The following is a 20,976-nucleotide window of genomic DNA, read 5'->3' as shown; positions in this document are numbered from 1 at the left end:
ACTCTGCTGACAGCAGAGAGCCCCCCCATATGGGGCTCTAACTCCCGAACCATGAGGTCATGACCTAAGCTGAAGTCAGATGATTAACTGACTGAGCCACCCAGGTACCCCTACTCACAATTTTTAAAAGATGTTTTTGAGTAGTCCTCAATTAGAAATTAGAATTCGGTCTATCAAACAAGATGTAACCCTCACATTTAAAACGTCCATAGTGAACAATGAGCAAAAACAATTTAAGTGTACTACTAATGTAGTCCAGGCATGTACTGTGGTTAATAAAACACTGAGTCTGCGAGTTCCAAATTTAGATCCTTGTTCAACCACTTCCCAGACCTCAAGTGCCTTCTGTAACCTCTCTAACCTCACTTTTTTGATTTGTGAGATGACATTTAATAGTGCCTGTCTTAGAATTATTATAAAAATTAAATAACACCTGTAAGGAGCTTAGCACAGTACCTGATACATGTTATATATTAGGAAGTATTTCCCAAATGATTTCAGATTACCAAAAGGAAGATTCTGGAGGAATCTTTTCTATTTCCAAGGTCACTGATATTTCACCTGTGATCTTTTTGGTGCTGTTTTCATCTCAACGTACAAATGCTTTGCTTGTAACCTTGCATCCTCTACTTGTTGCTCCCACTAAATAAGTTTTTCCTACAACATAATGCAGTTTATACTTGTGCTAAATAACTTTGTGATATTGGTAGCCATGGGTCTGTTCTTTGGTGCCTAGCTGGCTGTCTTTGAGCTTTCTCCAGAACCTTAAAGATCTTTTAAGGCTACTAACTAGAAGATAATCATTCTTTTAGTCAAGTACTCAGTAAATGTTATGACAAAACATAGTTGTCTAGTTAAAGAACTTAACAGGTAAACCCGCAGCCCAGAGGTTTATCAGCCACTTCCACAAGGTGGAGGTATGAGTTCATTAGGTTCTCAGGGAGAACACTTCCCTGAGGTGTAAGTTTATTTCAAGTCGCATTCAATATTCTGGGTGGCTAAGGCTCACCATCTCCATTATTCTTCATCTCTCTTCAGAACATCTCCCTAGAGAGCATCAGGCCATATCTTAGTTTGACCTTGATTTGCTATATGAAGGTCTGGAACCATCTTATGCAACTGTAGAAGGCTGGGAATGAGGTAAAGTTCAAAATAACCGTGAGTTACACAGTTGTGTAATAACAAGGAGTGTAGGAATAACTCCAAAGTCTACAACACAGTGAGGGACTAATATTGTTACATTTTAAATGTAAGTTTTTCTTTTGTCTTACTATTTTAAATAATGATGACATTAAAATTAGTATTTTATATAACATTTAGAATCAGATTATGTAGGCTTAATTCCATAAATAGGAGTTTGCCTCATAATACAAATAAAATATAATCCTTGGAATATTTGTCACAATATTACATGGTTCCATTTAAAAAAAAGTAACCACTTGAAATGAATGAATCCAATAAGGGTGATTACTATAACTGCTTTTAGTGGAAGAGGTTCAACTTACATTAGGAATAAAAATACAATATTAACCCGTACATTTTGCACGTGCTTGATGTTGTCTAAAGATACTGAGGAAGTATACAGACTTTTAAGATAAAATTTTTGTTGACCTAAAGCATCCACTATATTTGAAGAAACAAGATTAAACACATAACAATTAAAGGACAGTACAAAGTCAACTGTCCTGAAAGCCTGACACCATTGATCTCACTGAGGAACCTCCAAGGACAGTGGATAAGTGAAAGTTCAGAGTGATTTGGTGAATTATAGGGAAGAGGGATTTGGTTGAATAGGTAGATTAAAAAAAAGAGCTTGCAAAGAGGAAATCATGCAGAAGACAAATAAATGTAGTGTGCTATGGTTGGGAAAGGGGTATTATGCAGCAAATGACCAAATTAAAGATTATTTTAAAATTTTTGTTAGAATTTACCTTGATGTATTGGAAAGGAGCGATTGTAGATTTTGAGCAGTGTAATGATTTGATTTTAAAGGGGGTGGTGAGGCACCTGGCTGGCTCTGTTGGTAGAGCATGCAACTCTTGATCTTGGGATCATGAGTTCAAGTCCCACATTGGGTGTAGACATTATTTAAAAATTAAAAAGAAAAAAAAATTAATTAAAAACTAAAAATAAAGGGGATGGAAAGGGGAACTAGGGAAACTTTGTCAGTGTGGGTAGATTGGAAGGAATCTTGAACAGAAGCTAAAATGTTGCCCAGTCTCCATAAGTATTAAGGTTTAGACAATCTGGGATAGAATCTTACTATTATACTGGAGGTGTAAACATTCTTGATTAGTTTGTTTTTATTTTAGAGATGAGAAAACATTTTTAGATGTAAAATTACTTGCCCCAAATCACATGGAGTGAATAGGGTTGGGAGTAAGTGGGAGGAAAAAATGGAATTGGTAAGTACCAGGAAGGTGAAAGGTAGAAAAACCAGAGTATCTGTGGTTTAGAACTTGGTATCCAGCCCAGGGGTCTCTTTTGCAAAGTCACTAAGGTCCACAAACTTTGACTTGTCTTCCTGGTGTTGTGGAGGTATGAGAGGAGACAGTCCTTACAACCAGGTCCAGGTTTTGAGTCCTATTCTCCACAAAATTTCCTCCCTTTTTAGAAAACATGTTGGGTTTTTTTTGTTTGTTTTTTGTTTTTTTTTCCATGATAAGCCTTTCATTTTTCTCACAGGCCCAAGAAAACCGATCTCAGTAGACTGAAGCTCTGCCTGGAACATTTCTGGTTGTTCATGAGGAGGTAGGAGGGGATTAAGGTGGTGAGGTGGGGAGTAGTACTTTTTCCTTGAGCTCAAAGCTACTGAGGTACCTGGGGAGGATCAGAAGAATATATCATTCTCTAACTTGGTCTTTCTCTAGTTTTCAATTCGTAGAAACATAGGCCCCCTTTGTATGCAGTTTTCTATTCCTCTTTCAAACAAATTTTGAAAAGAAATATTTCTTCTGTGTCAACAGGATACATGCTAAGTGCAGTACTCTGATAGTGACTGCAAAGGAAGTGAAATGGAAATTATAGTTTACAATGTGAAATGGATGGGCGCGAGGCTTTTATCTTAATGTAAGCATATCCATAAATATAGCCTGAATTGAATTAAGAGTATACTAATGATGCAATCTTTACAGGAAGTTTCATCTAAAATATATGGAGCTATGAAGTTAGTAGCTTGCTTGAACTTAGTTGATAGCCATCAACTAATCTCAGGTTTAAGTCATTTATTTACAGCCAATAAACATTCTTCCTGGGTTTGTTTTAATCTAATATTAATATTTTTTTTTTGTAGTCTAGGTTTTCATTTTACTTTGCTCATTACTGTTGCAAAGATTTAAACCTTCCAAAGAAGTCATACCCCAGAAACATGACCATCTAAAGGAAAAAAAAAAAAAAATGTTAGCTTCAATTAGTCTATCCTTTCTTTAAAGGAGACCTCAACTCTTTGCGTTTGACGAGAGGCTCAAAGACTCAGCTGGAGTTCAGACACCTTTTTTAGGATCAATCTGATCACTTTATAGCCACAACCTGTGTAAATTTTTTCTTCAACACGCAGCAAAATAAACTCCTGTACTGGATAGCAAAAGGTAGGGGGTGGGGATGGTTCCTGTGAGAAAATGCAAGGAGAGGGAGAGGAGCCCTAGTTATTACTAGATAAACTTTTATGAAAGAAAATATTGTTGTAAAATCCACTGGAAAAAGTCACTCCCAAAACAAAAAAATGTTAAACTGTTTTTCTTTTTCTTTCAAAATATATATTATGCTGGAAGTCAGCCAGCCACAGTTAACAGTAATATGTTCAGTTTTCCACAGAATACATACCTAATGACCCAAGGGCTTGGCATCAATATCTCCAGTCTTGTAAATGAACATTCAAATTCTCTCACCTTACTAGTAAAACCTCCTCTGGTGATATCTTTGGCCTCTAAAGTATTTCTTAATCAATTTTTACTTCTCTTCCAGGACCAAATACCAAGACAGAGCTGGGTAATTGGTTACTTAAAATAGTCAAGATGACATGGGCTCATTCAGGCCCCCAAATATATATATGTAACAGAAGGTTTGGATAAACGGATGTACTTTCATTGTTCTTTCTGGTTAAAAGTGTTGATTCTAACTGCCCTGACACAGATAAAGAGCAGTTCACTAGCAGTTTTATCTTGTGGGGAAGGATATTATTTTAAGAAAGCATTTTTTATAATATTGTATGAAAATGAAGAGATGTACATTCTTTTAATCTATAAATGGGATATTAATCAATTTTCTACTTACCTTTTCACGTAGTTAAACAGATTAGTACTTACTGGTGATTTCCTAAATGTAGTGAAATATCAGGGTAAATATGTCTGAAATAAAGTTATTTTATGTTACCTGTGTCTTTTGAATTTGTCAGAACTTTTGTCAGAAGTTGCCTTTCCAACTGACCCTCTCATGAATACCTTGATTCAAATATCTCATTGACCTTTCCCAGTTAAGAGTTAACAAAGTTGATGTTAACCAGCTATTCATTCTTCCTACTGGTGTCTTTAGTTTTGTTTAGCTAACACTAAACAGTCGTTAGTTATTACCTCAGCAAAGTCACTTTCTTCAGGGCCTTGCCCTTCTTCACCCTCCAGAACACCCCTAGAAACGGTCCTGCACATAGGCAACCCTTGACCCTCTTGTGCCAATCCAGCTCTTAGGGCCTTCCACCCATCTCCCATTGGAATCTGGATGGATCTGCTATGTTCCCCATTGTTTTTGTAAAGGATTTACTCTCTGTTTATTTAACTGCATGACTTGAATTATTTTTCATTTTATTTACTTTATCTTAAATTGTAAATTTTTAAGAATCAAAGCATTAGCAAGTAAGTGAAGAAATTATTTCAGAGAAGATAATCTTCCTGAATTTCAATCAGTGTCTTCTCCCTTCTTTAGGTACTTGATCCTCTAGAGATGAGTAGCTATAAGTTGGCTCAGGCTCAGTTACTGCAGTGGAGTCTGCATGCCTACATGCCTGGAATCTCACCATCTTCACTACAGCCTCACCTACAGGCCCATTCTCCCGTTTCACCTACCCCAGGCTCCTCCAGGACAGAACAGATCATGAAGTGAGGGGGCACAGAGGATAGTGGAGGTTCTTTCCTGTTTTTAACTAAAGATGATTCTTTCATGCATTTATTATGTGTTTTAACATTCTGGGTGTTATTTCAATTGGTGACCCCCACTTTCTTATCATTTTTGTACCTGTAATGAACTACCTAACAAATATATTACTATAATGATAGGAATAAATTTTCTTTTCCTTACCAGCAAAATGATCATTTCCATAGACGTTTTTGCTGCATAGTGCATGAAACGGTACAAAATATACCACCTTGATTTCTCATCTTCTCAAAGAGTTCTGTACTCCCTGGGAGCTTAGTAAGTGTGCTATTGCACTGAGTCTTTCCCTTTTACCATTGGGTGATAAGTTTTGATCACTAAATATATCAGTTGGATGGCATTTCTCACACATCTGAGTAGCATTCTAACAGGATTTGTAAAAACATCATTTTGGTTTTCACTGTAGTCCTCTACCCTTGTTTTAATACCTAAGTTTTGCTTTTGGCATATGCCTACAGTTGGCTGAGGTTGACAGTGAAATCTAACATGTGAACTGTAGAATCTGTACTAAATAGACAGGGGTATCTTAGGTTTTTCCCACCTCCCTCATATACTTTCTACATTAAAGACATAAAAGGGTGAGAAACCCCTGAGTTGTTAGTTTAAACTGTCTTACAGTAACACTCTAGAGTGAGAAGTCTTTATGGATGGGCAAGGAATAAATGCTTAGCAGAGGATTTGGAAAACTTCTGTTGAAGCATTGGGCCTGATCAGAAAGAAGAAACTATACTATCCAACTAGAATTCTTTTTTAATTTTTTAAAATATAACTCAGTAAATATCATGATATTTTTACAAAGTTATCTTTGCAAAGCCGTTTTGGAGTTCTCTAAGCAGACACTCAGTTTGTTTTTAGAAAAATCTTGTGGAAGTTGAAAGTTAATTTTCTTAACAAATTCTTACCTTTCATTTTAGTTAGCATTAGTAATGAATATCTTTGGGCTGTTTTGTTTTGTTTTATTTTGTTTGTTTTTGGATTTTTATTGTGTGTGCGTGTGTGTGTGTGTGTGTGTGTGATGAGTATCTTTGAACTCACCATATTAATTTGTGTTTCTCATATTGTTGAAAGGATATGAAGTTTACTATGGGATTAGAAGTGATCTGTTTGAAGACCAGTCCAGCTTTTAGGAAATAAGTGTAAGAGTTTTCAGAAAGCTATAGTGTGTGAAAATATTTGTGGTCATTTGTAATATAGCTACAGAATCATAAATGTTAGATCTGAAAGAAAGCATTCAGCTCAATCCCCTAATTTTCTAGATGAGGACTGTGAGCCCAGAGAAGACATGACTTCTTCAAAGTTATACAGGTAACAAATATCAAATCCTAGATTTTACTAATACAAAATTCAGTATTCTTTTCATCACAATACACAACCAAAATATTTTTATGTACTACTAAAGATAAGCCCATAAAAAGTCTATTTATTGACCAAAATCTCGGCATCGACCAGTTTTACATTATCAGACTCGCTCCTTTGAGAATCCCTGGCTCTCTAATGGGAACCTTATATGTTTTGGTTTCCAATTCAGTATCTCACTGAAAGTACTTTCATTCATTTATACTTTGTGTCCAATCAATGTATAATTTTTTTTTTTTTAATCTACAAACCATCTAGCTTCTCTTTTAAATTCTAAGCTCATGAATGGCAAAGATGCTGATGATTTCCTATTTGGTGCAGCCCATGTAAAGTAAAGTACACTTTGGAACCCTAAATAAGTGTCTTAACATGTAGCGCTACTTCTTTCACATCCTTTTTTATAATAATATCTTTGCACAGTGGGGCAGCCCCATGTCTCTGTCATATGTGACATATATTCCCTGTGGACATTTACTAAGTAATAGTCATTATGATAAGACTTATTATGACAGCACCATTTCCTCTGTTTCCTTTTATTAAGCCCACCCATATTCTACCATCTAGCTGAAGAAGCCTATTGCATGGAAAACATTTTACTTTTATTTTGTCGTTAAAGGACTGTTTTCAGTTAATCATGCAACACAACATAGTTATGGAATCTGGAAATGGGAGAGCAATCTCTTGTGCCAACTCCGAAAAAGTATTTTAAATAAAAGTAAAGTAGTCCTTAACAAGTCTTCAATAAACTATCATAGGTTATAGCCATTAAAATCAGTTCTTTTATATGTGGTATGAATCCTAATTATTGCAATGGAATCTCATGACATGTTTATGTCTCCTGTGGAAAGACTATTTAACCTTGTCATGAGTGGTATGGGAAATAGAGAAAGAATCTGTTAAGGTATGTTAGTAACTACCTATATTCTATTGAAAAAAATATATATTTTTGCTTCTTCTGAAATTTTAATAGAAAGAATTAGCACAAAATAAAAGGAAGTGAATAATATCAGAATTCATTAAACTCAATCTTGGGAATGATTTTCCTTGAAGAGTCAAAACAAAAACAAACATTCCTAGGCAAGCCAAAAGACAGTAACAAGGTTTTATTTGCCACTACCCATCATAAGTGACAATAACATGGGTGATGGGGGAAAAAAAAAAGAAAAACAACTTTTAAACTTGGCTCCCAGAGAGATGCCCCTGAATTCAAATACCATAATCTGGTCCCTGGCTATATCCATACTCTTTATAGCACTTCTTTACCAAAGAAGAATTTAGATTATACTAATTCTGAACTGAAAGTCCTGAGCTGGAAATTTCTTTGTTACTAAGGTAATTTCTTTGACAAATAACCTTCTTGATTTTATACCAGGGGACAGCACATTTGAAGATGGAGGACCAAAAGAAATACCCAAGTCGGAAAGCTACACACCATTCAGGCAGAATCTGGTTGGAGAGGAAAGCTGGTCTCATGATCAGAGAGCTTCCCCAGCTAGCCTGTAGGTGGGTGTGTTTAACAGAAGGAAGCAATGGGAACCCGCCTGTCAGCCAGCCTTTAGAGCTAATTAGCTCAGCATACAACAAAGATAAGTGAGCCTGGGAGGAGGGCCCCCTGAGGGGTCTTTAGATTCTGGGAAATGTCTGATTGGCAGATGTTAAAAGGGATTCTTTGGTAATCCTGTGCATCAATGAGCTGCACAAATTCAGTCCAGGACTGCAAGAATTCAGGCATGAGGACACTGTGCAGCAGGCTCACACAGGCAGACCCAAGATGGACAGAACCTTGGAATCCCTGAGACACATCATTGCCCAAGTCTTGCCTCACAGAGACCCGGCTCTAGTCTTCAAAGACTGTAAGTACTGAAGGGGAAAAGTTTTCTGAAAATAGTCCTAAACGTCTAGTCACATCCTATTTAAGTATGATTTCTCCTAAATCTCTGTAGTCGTGTGCTGTGGTCTAAGTGATATTTAACTTGTTCCTGACTTCAGTCAGGAGAATGATTTCATTTCACCTACGGGTATTAGTTGCTGGGTTATTTTGTCAGTGATACATCTTGCTAACTGTTTGGAAGTCTTTCCTAAAATATAAGCCTTGCCTAAGACTTAATGAACTCTTCCAGATGCTTTTTTAAATAAAACACGGCTGATTGCTAATGAGATTAAAACTAAAAATAACTTAGAAATGATAAATACTCTATATTTGTTAACCTGTTTCACCCTCCATAACATGTTAACTGTGTTAAGTCAAATATTGTGTTTGTCTGAAAATTTTTATTGCAAACAAACAACAATAAATCACCAGTGAGCTCTTAAATTTTGGTAACAAATTATAACACTTTAGTTAAAAGGCCAATAAAATTAGCCTTCCCATATCTGCAATGTCCCTATCCCCCCAAAATCTAAACAGCTATGGCAAAGTTATTTCAAAGTCTTTTTTAATGATTATGAAAAATAATTCAATCAAACTTCCCAATTCTAGCAATACTATTATACCATTTGTCATGTAACTTAGTTTCTGGAACCAATTTGATTTTCTGCTGCTGCAAAACAGACTATCTTCATGTTGTATCTTATCTACAGTGAGTTTCATATTACAAAGGGCTTCTGAAATAGAATTTTGCTATGGAACTGCCCAAAAGGTAAAATGCATATGGAATTTTTTTTTTTCTTCAATAAGTTACAGCTTTCTTTGTGAATCTTGTTATGTTTGTCTCCATCAAAACATCACTGCTTTGGATTTTTGCTCTCTGATTGCTGAATAATGTTAGTTTCCAGATGTCCTTTTAGTTTATATTTCTCATATGTGTGATGAAGAAAAAGAAATGTTGGGCCATTTTATCCTATAAAATTTTCTTCTTAGAAATAAAATTGTAACCAGTATGCCCTTTAATGCATAGTGGAAGCCCTTTATTTCCTTCCTCTCTTCCTTCCTACCTTTCTTCCTTCTGTCTTTTTTTTTTTTAATATTTCCTTCAAGCATATGTCAATAGCTATGCTAGACTAATGAAAATCACTCCCTCTCCCAGTCTAGCCTGGAGTCTATTCAGGTTTGGTGTGTTTCTTTAAGTGAAAAGGGAAGGAAAGAATGTCTTTCTCTTACAATAGCACTGAATTCACTAGTGAAGGGTAAAAGGGCTCTTGACCTGCTCAAAGCTTTGGATAAATTGTATAGAGCCAGGGGTCTTATACTGTGGATTTGGAAAATGGAAGCAGAAAAAAGAAAAGAAAAGAAAAAAAGAAAGAAAAGAAAAGAAAGAAAGGAAAGAGAAAGAAAGAAAGAAAGAAAGAAAGAAAGAAAAGAAAGAAAAAGAAAGAGGAAAGAAAGAAAGAAAGAAAGAAAAGAAGAAAGAAGAAAGAAAGAAAGAAAGAAGAAAGAAGAAAGAAAGAAAGAAGAAAAAGAAATAGAGGAGCAATTTTTCACCAAATTTCTTGTCAATTCAAGAAGTTTACTCTGAAATTATATGGTCTACTTTTTAAGTTGAACTAAATCCCAGGAATTGTTTACAGTTTAGCCAAGAGAATAAAATAGAAAAAGGGTTAAAATAAAATATGCATTATGTTCTGTCATCCAGACCTTTGCAGGAACTCTTTTCTATGGAAAAATAAAGAAGTGTCCAATTTTATATATTTCATTCTTTAACATAGAACCCAAATTTGATCAGATAGCATTGCCTGTTTACCCTGGAATAAGCTGTACTCTGCAACTGCTTGCATGGCTTAATAGGTGTGAGTATTAAACTGCTGATCCTCTCCCTTCAGGTGTTTCTAATCTAAAAAATGACTAAATGAAAGTAAGCCAAATGGCAAATTTCTATGCCAGCGTTTTTTTATAACATTGAAACATCCAACCACTTACCATCCTCATGGAATAAATGGGAACAGGCTTACACACTTTCTGGAACAGGACATCAAAAGTCTGCCTGGGGGTTATGCCATGCCTTGGCAACCTATCACGCACGTGCCAGAGTTTAGCACGTGGACTCATTTTCTTTGGCACACCCAAAAACTGCTGCCACCACACTCATCTTTTACACAGCTTGTAAAAAGCTGCCATCAGCCTTGAACAGCAGGTTCTGAGCAGCCTCCTCTCCTCCTAGTCACTCCTGGCCCCCTTTCCCCCAACCCAGTCCAGTCTCTTCCTGCTATAAGGAAAGGGCTAAGCACTTGAGCACATCACTGCCAAATCCTTAAGAAAAATTGCTACCTTGCTTTCCTGCAAGATGAAAAGCCAATCCAAGAATTTTTAAAACCCAGAACAGTTGAACAAAGGAGCATTAAAACACACACACACACACACACACACACACACACACCACATACTCTAAAAATGTTTTTCTTAATTTCTATAAATGCAAAGAAAGTTTTTTTTTTTCTCTTCATTCTTCAGAAACACATAATACAAGGAATGTAAATGATCATTCAATTAATTTTATGCCTTCAGTGGCTTTTGGTTTGTTTAAAAACAAGCAATTGTAAATTGAATTTTCTCTTCAAGTTGGTCAGGAAAAGCACCCAGAGAATTTTCTGGTCTGAGATGGATACACATGGGGATAGTTATATTCATTTAAAGAAATATTATTTGGATGCTTTTCTTAGCATCCCAAGTGGCATTTTGCAATGAACTAAATGTCTCATTTGTTTTAGACAAGGTGTTCATCCAGCAATAGTTGCAATTTTTTTTTTAATTTTCTTTCCTGGAAAGAAATGAATTCCATAACAATTTTTTTTCTGTTTCCCCCTATTTCACGTTTCAAATAAAAAACAATGCAAAGACATTTAAATAAGGTCAGCTCTAAATTTGAAATTTGCTCATCTAAGCTGACACTGGACTGTTCTCCACTACCTAAATGTCTCACATTTGTAACAAGTAGCACTAGGAATCTCTACACCACCATACAGAATCTCTTTGCTGAGAAATTAAGGCATATATCCATGTTGCCTTCCATTCTTGGCTTTGTGTAACATTCAGTTTCTTTTCATTTGTCATATGTCACAACCAAAGATGAGCTATCCTAAGAGCAGCCCTTGTCAGCTCTTTTGAGAGTGTGTGCGAGCTTACTATTTATTTACCACTGTTTGACAGTTCCTCATGTGCTTTCTCAAAGGAAATCCACATGATTTCAAGATGGCTGAACATTCAGATTCTTCTGAGTGTTAACTTTTCACATGACAATAGCATAATATGTTTATCTGCCATCTTTGGGCTCTCTCTTTATCCATGCATAGTAATGCTAGGGTATCAAGTTCTCATCATGTGATGACAGGCACTATGCTAGGAACGTTTATTCACAACAAACCAGTAATGTAGGTACTATTGTTAATTATAGATGAGGGAACTGAGTCTCATGAAGTTAAGGTGACTTGCCCAAGGTCATACTGTTAAATGAGTGATACAGCCAGAATTCAAGTAGTGTATTCCAATTCCTCACCTTTAGCCACTACAAAACTACAAGACAACTATTGGCTCCTAGAGGTGTTATATAACCATGTCATTTGTGCTGTTATAGGAAAATGGGGGAGGGGACAAGGGAGGAGGATTGAAATGACCTCTTTTGGAAGTATGGAGGGAACCCACTAAATAGGCACATCTGGACAGGAATATGACAGGAGGGTCAGAGGGGAAGGGCATGTTTGATGAGAAAGAACAGCTTGTCCATAGAAGCTAAGGCAATACAAGAACAAGGCATTAGGGGAGGTGGAGACAAGGTGGTAAAGGCAGGTGGAATGATGCAGAAGTGCAGGCAACAGGGAGTCTTCAGAGTTAGCAGTGATCCTAGATTAGTTATGCAACTTTATGGTTTTATGTTGCATTGGGAAAAATATTATATTGACATCTTTTGGAGGCACACTTCCTCATGCTAAGTTAGGGAGAATTTAACTTTTTCAATGGCGAAAATCCTTTTGCCTATTCAGGCAAGATGCAAGATGTGTGAATATAAACATGCCTGTAGTGAGAAATCACTTTGACTTAACTGAAAGCCCAAATCAAGTCAAACTTTATTAAAATAGATTGTTAAAAAAACTGTCTTAGTTATCATTTAAGCCATGAGAATGTGTTAGTTTCCAGCATTGACTGATAAAGCGATGTTAGATTTCATTAATATGTTTTACGCCCAAATTTCATCGTGAAAAAATGAGACGTTTCCTTCCTAATCATTGCACAATTAGAAAATGTCTCACGTATTTGAGGTGCATTAACTTCCATTTGGGAAACGTTTTTCGGCATGAAAGGTTTTATTTATATCAGATAGGTGAATACTTCAAAAGGTTCATTTTTACCCTTTGAAAAAATTGGACCAGACTATAAAGTTATTAAAACCATGTTAGTAATCATGGTTCTGGCTGTATGCAACCCAAGAGAGCAAAAATTCTCAAGAGTAAAGTATTTTTTCTATCCCATGCTTTTTAGTGGAGTTATCTGAAATCTATAAATTTGATGATACATTTATGGGTTTTGCATTTCACAGAAAGAAATGGAGTAGGATGTAAGGGATGAAGGTACTTATGCAGTAAAATCTCTACACATATTGCACTGCATTCCACCACAAAGTGTGCCTAAAAGAATATGGTTTAAAAAAAAATCTCACTGCTCACTAGCTTATTTCCGATTAATGATTGAATCTTAATTACAATAATTTTAGCATCTAAACTGTGAAGCCTGTTGAAGCCTACTGAAATGCTAATTTTACTTTATTATAGGATACAACTAGAAACAATTATATAATTATACTAAGAAACAAATGCAGATTTTGGTTCAGCTATCAGTGGCATAAACACTGTTTCCTAAAACCCTTTTTTCAGTATATATACATTTGGTAGAATTTAAATACTAAAAGTATCAGCCCCAGAGGAAAACTTTTCAAAATGGGGAAAAAAAAAAAAGTGGCTTCTTGATCACTTAATGGCCATCTGTCTTAATACATTTATTTCTTAATACATAAGTAAGATTTAACAAATCAAAACAAAATATGATCTATATCCATCCTGTGATCAAATCTAGAACTTCTTCATGGTCTGCTGTCTCATCTCAACATAGGTTTTTTTTTGTAGCAGTTAAGATTTGTTAGCCTGATCTCAACTTTAACAACTTCTGAAACTCATGTGTTAAGTTACAGCCCATAATAGGATACAGCTGCACAAGGGTGAGTTTCTAAGTCATGATTTTTCTGTTTAAATGATACGGTTTTACTGATTATGTGCTACAGATTGATTTAAGAAATGTAAGACAACTTTAGAAGCCTTTCATAAAAGAATCTTCTGTATTTAATACATTTCATATTGAAGTTTTAACCCCAAAGGCTCTTACTTCTTTGCCTCCATGTTCAAATGCTCATATAAGTTTAGTCTGTCAAGGTAGTTAAAACAATCTTATTTTAAATTAAAAAGAAATAAAAAGATTTTTATTGAAAGTTTAATATTGACAATTGTCAATAATATTGACAAAATATTACACTCCCTGTAGTTCTCTATATTCTTTCTTTTGTGTCCATGGAATGCTATTTGAATTATGGTTTGGCTTTTTTTTTTTTTTCTGCTGCGATGATAATCAGTTGATCCCTATTTTGATCTCATCCCATCAGGCAGCTGTGGGAACCCGTCATTTAGTCACCACTCCTTTGACCCTTATGGCCTATATTATATAGTTTACATTTCTCTTGTGCAATATGAGTTGTAGCTTTGCTAGCATGTTTTTGTCCACACCTAGGTTGGATGTCCCAGGAGGGCAAAGCCATACCTTGCACTTCCATGTGCTCTCCCACAGGGTCAGGCACCTAGCAGGTGCACAAAGACATTTTTGGTTGCTGATTGATTTGTTTTCTTCCTCACAAAAAGAGGAGAATATTTTTCCTATTGTCAGGTGTTCTCCTTTATTATAAAATAAACTGTACCTGAACCTTCTAAAACATCATACAGTGATACCTGAAACACAGCCTAATTGCATGCATGGTTAAACTGACAACCATATGAAATAGGATGGAGGAAAAAAGGACTCTGGAAATAAACACCCTCTTCAAACAACTTCCCCAGAGCACTGCCTGGGGTTGGTCATGGTAGAGCACCTCCAATCATTCCATATTCCACATTGGCACAATAACTTAGATTACCAATCCTTATATTCATCCTCAGGGTCTAACCTCAACCCTGGGTCACCAAAGGCCTTGCACCATGCTCTTTAGGGCCAAACTCTGTCTATGCCTCATACTTTACATAAACCCTAGTTAGACAGCTATTGCAGAGTCGTGAAAGGCTTTTTTTTTTTTTAATGTTTATTTACTTTTGAGAGAGAGAGGAGTGGAGAGGGGCAAGAGAAAGGGAGACACAGAATCGGAAGCAGGCTCCAGGCTCTGAGCGGTCAGCACAGAGTCCGATGGAGAGCTTGAACTAAGAGCCGTAAGATCATGACCAGAGCCAAATAACCAGCTGAGCCACCCAGGAGCCCCGTGAAAGCATTCTTATAATGACTATACCTAGGAAAAGTACATTATACACCTAAAGCCACATCTGCACAGATTGAGCATTTTAACTAAACAGAATTGGTCAGCAAAGCAACCAGTGTTTTTTTTAATCTTTGATTAGTTATCTAAAATTAATAGTCCTACAAAGTCTCTTAAATACAGTGTAATGTCAGTGCCTAATGGAACATGAGAAAGATATATACTTCCTGATTGATTAAATAGATTACATCAGGTTTTTATTCTATGTAGCTTTGTGATTGGATGACATCATCTGACCATGATGCACATATAAACCACACATGGGAACTCAGGCATGCTGCTGATGCTGTTTAATTCTTGTATACTTCATGATCTTTTATTTTATTTTAATTTGTCTTTGTGATTCCCTTTTGCTCCTTCATAGTCTTTCCCCTTTGCCTTCTTTAAAAAAATGACTCAGTACTTCCAAAGATATAAAAAATAAATGTCATTTACTTTAAAATTTTTTTAATGTTTATTTATTTTTGTTTAATTATTTTTGAGAAAGAGAGACAGAGTGTGAGCAGAGAGAGAGAGGGAAACACAGAATCTGAAGCAGGCTCCAGGCTCCAAGCTGTCACCACAGAGCCCAATGTGGGGCTTGAAGTCACAAACTATGAGATCATGACCTGAGCTGAAGTCAGATGCTTAACCAACTGAGCCACCTAGGTGCCCCCAAAATAAATGCCATTTAAATGTCTCCCCAAATGATATACAGTTCAGTAATTTTAAATTCTGAAGGTCAAAATTAAGCCAAAAAGAATGAGATACTTTTTTTGTACATTTTGGACAATCTCCCAAGAGGTTAACTTTGTAAAACAACCCAAAGGATCATTTCAAGAAAAATGTTCAGGGAAGAGCATGGGGACCACAGCAGAAGAAAAGATAAGCCAACAAAAGGAGAAACACAACCGGCTTTCCAGCTGCTGAAGGAGCTAGGCACTGATTCAAGTGCATTCCTAAAAGAAAGTTCCTCTCCTGGGAACAAAGTAATACTCCAAGTTGTCTCAGTCCTGCTGTGTAGCTGTGGCTACCTTTGAAAGAGTGTCTACACATAAGAAAAAGGGGCCCAGGATTCCTACACGTTGTACCCAACCTGACACACAAGCTGTGCCAGCAAGATTCCACTGGCCAGATCAAAACCTGGCAGAACCTGAGGATGGTTATAAATAATTAGACAACTAGGTCTGTTGGTCAGTGTCCTGCAGTTTACCAAGCCAAATGCAAGACCCAAAGGTATCCCATTTTACTACCCATTTGGCATGAATCATAAATTGGCATCACACCTTGAGCTTGCCCCTTAGATTATTTGGGGGATCTTTTTCTATTTGTCCTCAAAAAAACTAAGAAATCACATTTGGCAAGAGCAAGCTGTACGTGATTGAACTGCTAGGATAGAAAATACTAATTAACTTTATTTTAAAATATCACCTGCTAAGGCTAATTTAATTAAAGATTATATTAAAATATTGCATAACATAAATCCATCTGTTTAGAGGCAGAGAATCAATTTAAAAATATGTTAATCATCTTGAAAGCCTCTTAATGATTTATCCTTAAATGGTAGCCTTTCCAATTTGTCTTAAACTGTTTTTGGCAAGTGATATTTTACCCAGCTAGAATTTTTTCTCTGTAAGGCAGAAAAGAAATTGGTTCTTTTTTTCTGGTAGATTTATAACATACTTTTAAGATCCCTTTTTGCTAGAAAATGAATCTTTTCCACTTAGGACTTATCTCATATTAGGTAGTTGAACTGGGCAACAAACTATAATGTTTCTATTTTCCTGAAGCATAAAGTCATTAAGCATTAATTTTAAGTGAAAGTTAGCCCCTGTCATGTTTGCTAAAAGCAGTTGTATTGCCTTTAGCATCCATTATAAAGTGAATAATATGGACAAACATCTCTGTTTCCAGATTTTGAGATGTAGCATTTCATCCATTTATTTTCTGGCTATTATGAAGCTTTGTCTTTACCAGCAAATAGTATCAAAAGAGGCCTCCCTTTACCATTTCTGAACTTTTTGCATATTTTGGAAATAAATAGCACAATGTGTACAATTAGAGAATTTTCAGACTTGCAGACTTTTTTTTAGAATGTTTAATGATATGGTTTCCAACCCAGGAACAATCAGTTTCAAAGATGCCACATGCAAGCATATAATCATGCCTTTTTCTTTCTTCCATCACCTTCTCTAACCACAAGTAATAGCTAATGCTCTAGTGCTTACTATGTGTGAGGCTCTATTCTGACATTTCCCACTTAAGCCTAACAGAAACTGTGTAGTAAGTACTGCATGTTACAGTTAGAACTGGAGTAGTTAAGTAGGTACCTTTGACTGGTAAAGACAGGATTCAAACCCAGGCATTCTGACTCCAGGTTCCATGATTTTAACTACTGAGTAAACTGCCTGCCAGTTGATAAAAGGTGGAGAGAGAAGACACAGTATACATTTTTTTGTGTTTGAACCAGTGTCTGTATTTGAGGATTCTTCTATAACATGCTCTATAATCCTTGGGCCTTTACATTCTATACATCTCAAAATGCCCATATGAAAACATAGATCATTTCTCCCTATTGGCATCTGCATCGCACGCATCCAATCCGTGAAAATGACAAGCTCCAAATTTGTAGGATAAAAGCCCTCTGAGTGTCTGGTTATTGATGATCTTATCTGAAGGGGATTTGTCCTTCTTCCAGGCTGCAGAATGAGCCCTCTCTCGCCTGCCTCATCTCCTACCCACTTCTCATAGATTTTTATGCCTGAACTCCTCCCAGAAACCCTCTCTTTGGTTCACTCAGATGTCCAAGAGCAGCCATACATTCTCTCCAAGTGTCTGTGCTTGTGTCTTCATGGATGGAGTCACCACAAGCAGCACAGCACCTTAGGCAAAGACAAAGGGCAAGGGACCCTGTGCTCCTGCCTTTCTTACCCACTCGGGTAAAGCTGGGGCACTAGGACATTGGGGTTGATTTCCAGTTATTAAAGGAAGCTAAGTCCTCTTACCCTGTCTCCTATCAAATCATACCCCTTTCCTAATGGCACCCTTTCCTATGCCCTCTTAAACAATTCCTTGGCTGACACATTATTTTTCTTACTCTGTTTGTTAAGCCATCCTTACTCCTTGGAGAGCACAGCTTCTTTCTCATCATGGTCTATATCTCATTCTTCTGAAGTGGCTCAGCTTAGGCCTTCCTCCAGGGCAGACTTTTCCTGAACTTTTCAGTCCACATTCATTTGCTTTCCCCCTGTGTGGATTGAATTCTTGTGCCACAAATTTTTAGGTTTTAAATATTACTTTAAAAACATCTCTGTTCTACAATGTAGCACTCTTAATATTTTCTTCACCAATTATATTATCATGTATTATTTCTGCAATCAAACTGTAAATTGTTATGGGAAGAAGCCTGTTATGAACTTCTTTTTTAAATCCATATCATCAAGGTCATGGTCATCAGATAAACTATGCCAGTCAGTACACATTGCTGGTTAATTATGTTCCACTAATGCCAGAAGCTACTTTCAAATCCTTTTCAACACATTGCTCTAGGCAAGTCAGCGTAAGTGTGTTTGAGTTGGCACTCCAAGACAAAATTACTTACCATCTCTATTCAGGGGCTTCCTAAACTCTACTTTTTAAGAAAGTGAAGACCTTGTTACAAAGTGAGTAACAATCATGTGTCTACTCTGACCAGGCTTCATCTTTCTGCCCCTACTCCACCATCTCCAGCTGAGGCGTGGCTGCCACCACCATATCCATGCTGTGTGAGCACCACAGTGGTTCATACATGAAACCTCCTATTCTAGAAGGAAGTCTTGACCTCTCTAGGAATTTTAGTGACTTCACTTACCTTCTACACACTCATTCAGTTGCACTCAAATAGTTCAGAAAGGTAGAGTTTTCTTATATCCCAAGTGAATTCCACAATTGCTTCCAGATGAATAGCCCTGTGGTGTATACCAAGAAGGCTACAGAAAAGAATGAACCAGAGTCCCTGCCCTCCAGAATCTCACAGTCTGCTGTGAGTTAAATAAAAGAAAACTGTATTCTGTAAGATGAATGCATTTCATTCCTCTAGCCAGAAAGAAGTCCAGCCAAGTCTGACTTTATCAGTTTAGCCTGGAACACCACATCCATTTCATTAGCATGGTTTAGAGGAGATTAAGTGCTAAGACACAAGGCCACTAATGGAATGAGAGCTCAGGAAAGGAGATCCATATGGGCTGGAACCCATGAGTAAGGCATGATAGAATAGGTGGTATTTCCTCTGAAGTATGGGAGTAAGTTGGATGGATAGAGGGGAGGAGCAGAAACAACACTCCTGGGAGAACTTGAACCAAAGGACAGGTAAAAAATAAGAACTATATGTTCAGGAACAAGTAAAGACACTGCTTTGCTGAAACTGATTGGGGGTTTCTATAGAAAAGATCAAAGGTTGGATGGTAAAGGTATTCCACATTGTTGGATGTCTTCACTGGTCATCTGCCTTCTGTGAAATCCTTAATGCTCATCTTTTTATAATCAAAAAGAAAGCTTGAGGAAGGGAAAAATGAAATCCTCATTTATGAAAGATTTTTTTGGAGATAGAATTACCACTCTGAAAACTCTGTCATATTCAAATTTCAAAACACAATGACAAAGAAAGTAGCCATACTAATAATGCCTATAAATTACAATGCAAATTGTCTTGTTGATACACAAAATAATCAAAACTTCCGAAGTGGTTTATGTTAGTTCAGGCTATTGCAACAAAATACCATAGACTGGTTGGCTTAAACAACAGAAATTTATTTTCTCATAGTTCTGAAGGCTGGGATGTCCAAGATCAAGTTTTCAGCATATTTGCTTCCTGGTGATAGACCTCTTCCTGGCTTGCAGATGGCTGCCTTCTTGCTGTATATTCACATCGCCAAAATAGGAAGCTCTGGCGTCTCTTTCTGTTCTTATAAGGGCACTAACCCCATCATGGAGGCCCCAACCCAATGACCTAATTTAAACCTAATTACCTCCCCAAAGCCCCATCTTCTAATACTATCATCCTGGGGGTTAGGTCTTTAACATATGGATTTGGTGATTGGGGGAAGGAAGGATAGGTAGGAGGCACAAATATTTAGTCCGTATCAGGGTCAATCACTTGTGTCCGAGAAAGCAATTTGGGGAAATGCAAAGGATTAAGAAGTTTGATGTGCACAGTAAATTCAGAGGTTTAATTCCTTTCTTTACTCTCAGATGTTATAAACTGATAGAAGTCACAAAAAAGAACTAAATTTCATGCTATTATTCTTAGGCCCTCCCCAACGTTTCTCTCTCCTTCTACTCCTCTCACACCCCTAGTCTCAGCCATTTGATATTCTATTTCTTTGTAGTAATTTTACCAGTTTAACATCAGTTACCTTGAAAAACATAAAACCACTGATGACCTGTGGGTATTATACCGTGAACTCGTAGGGCTGCTCAGTTTGTCTTGACTCCAGCATTAGGCAAATTGTTAACCATCTACCTTATCCCAGTCTAGCTGAGGATGCACTACCTCTCTCATACTGTGTCCAGATTCACTGTGGATGACCAATTTATCTTGTCCTGGCTGTGGATAAAGACCTTTTTCTTTAGTGTCCATTAAAACAAAGTAGAAAGTTAAAAAAAACAAAACAAACTTTACTAAACTTTGAGAGGAATAATGCATAACCAAAAATGATATGTTCCAAACTATAGCTTCTTGACATTAAGATGGAGGGCATAATCAGGCAGAGAATTGACCTTGGCTTTTGCTCATGGCCCTCTGCCCAGGAAGCCTGTCCAAGCTCCTCATCAGTCTTTTATCATTTCCTCTTCTTCCTCTTGTTTCTCTGTTAGTCATCCTTACTTGAAAGAAGGGACTAGAATGGGAGGCCCAGTCACTGCCCTCTCTGAGGTATACAATCAGTGGGTATTTACACCATTGCTTTAAACCAGAGCAAAGTGTTGGTTGAAGATTGGTCATCAGGATACCTGTTCACATCCT

General features: G+C 36.8%; 1 protein-coding gene across 1 annotated transcript in view; it reads left to right on the top strand.

The window, feature by feature from the left end:
* Nucleotides 1-84: 84 nt before the first annotated feature.
* Nucleotides 85-20,976, top strand: part of LIX1 (limb and CNS expressed 1) — a 60,500-nt gene continuing 39,608 nt past the window's right edge. The window contains exons 1-6 of the mRNA XM_032593806.1: nucleotides 85-1,140; nucleotides 2,686-2,751; nucleotides 2,967-3,069; nucleotides 6,402-6,450; nucleotides 7,874-8,004; nucleotides 8,209-8,354. Coding sequence (XP_032449697.1) covers nucleotides 7,892-8,004; nucleotides 8,209-8,354 — 259 coding nt within the window. The 5' untranslated portion in view covers nucleotides 85-1,140; nucleotides 2,686-2,751; nucleotides 2,967-3,069; nucleotides 6,402-6,450; nucleotides 7,874-7,891. The remainder of the gene's footprint in view (nucleotides 1,141-2,685; nucleotides 2,752-2,966; nucleotides 3,070-6,401; nucleotides 6,451-7,873; nucleotides 8,005-8,208; nucleotides 8,355-20,976) is intronic.

This window comes from Lynx canadensis, chromosome A1, assembly GCF_007474595.2.
Source record: "Lynx canadensis isolate LIC74 chromosome A1, mLynCan4.pri.v2, whole genome shotgun sequence".
Classification (NCBI taxonomy): domain Eukaryota; kingdom Metazoa; phylum Chordata; class Mammalia; order Carnivora; family Felidae; genus Lynx; species Lynx canadensis.
This window is presented reverse-complemented; position numbering and strand designations above follow the sequence as displayed.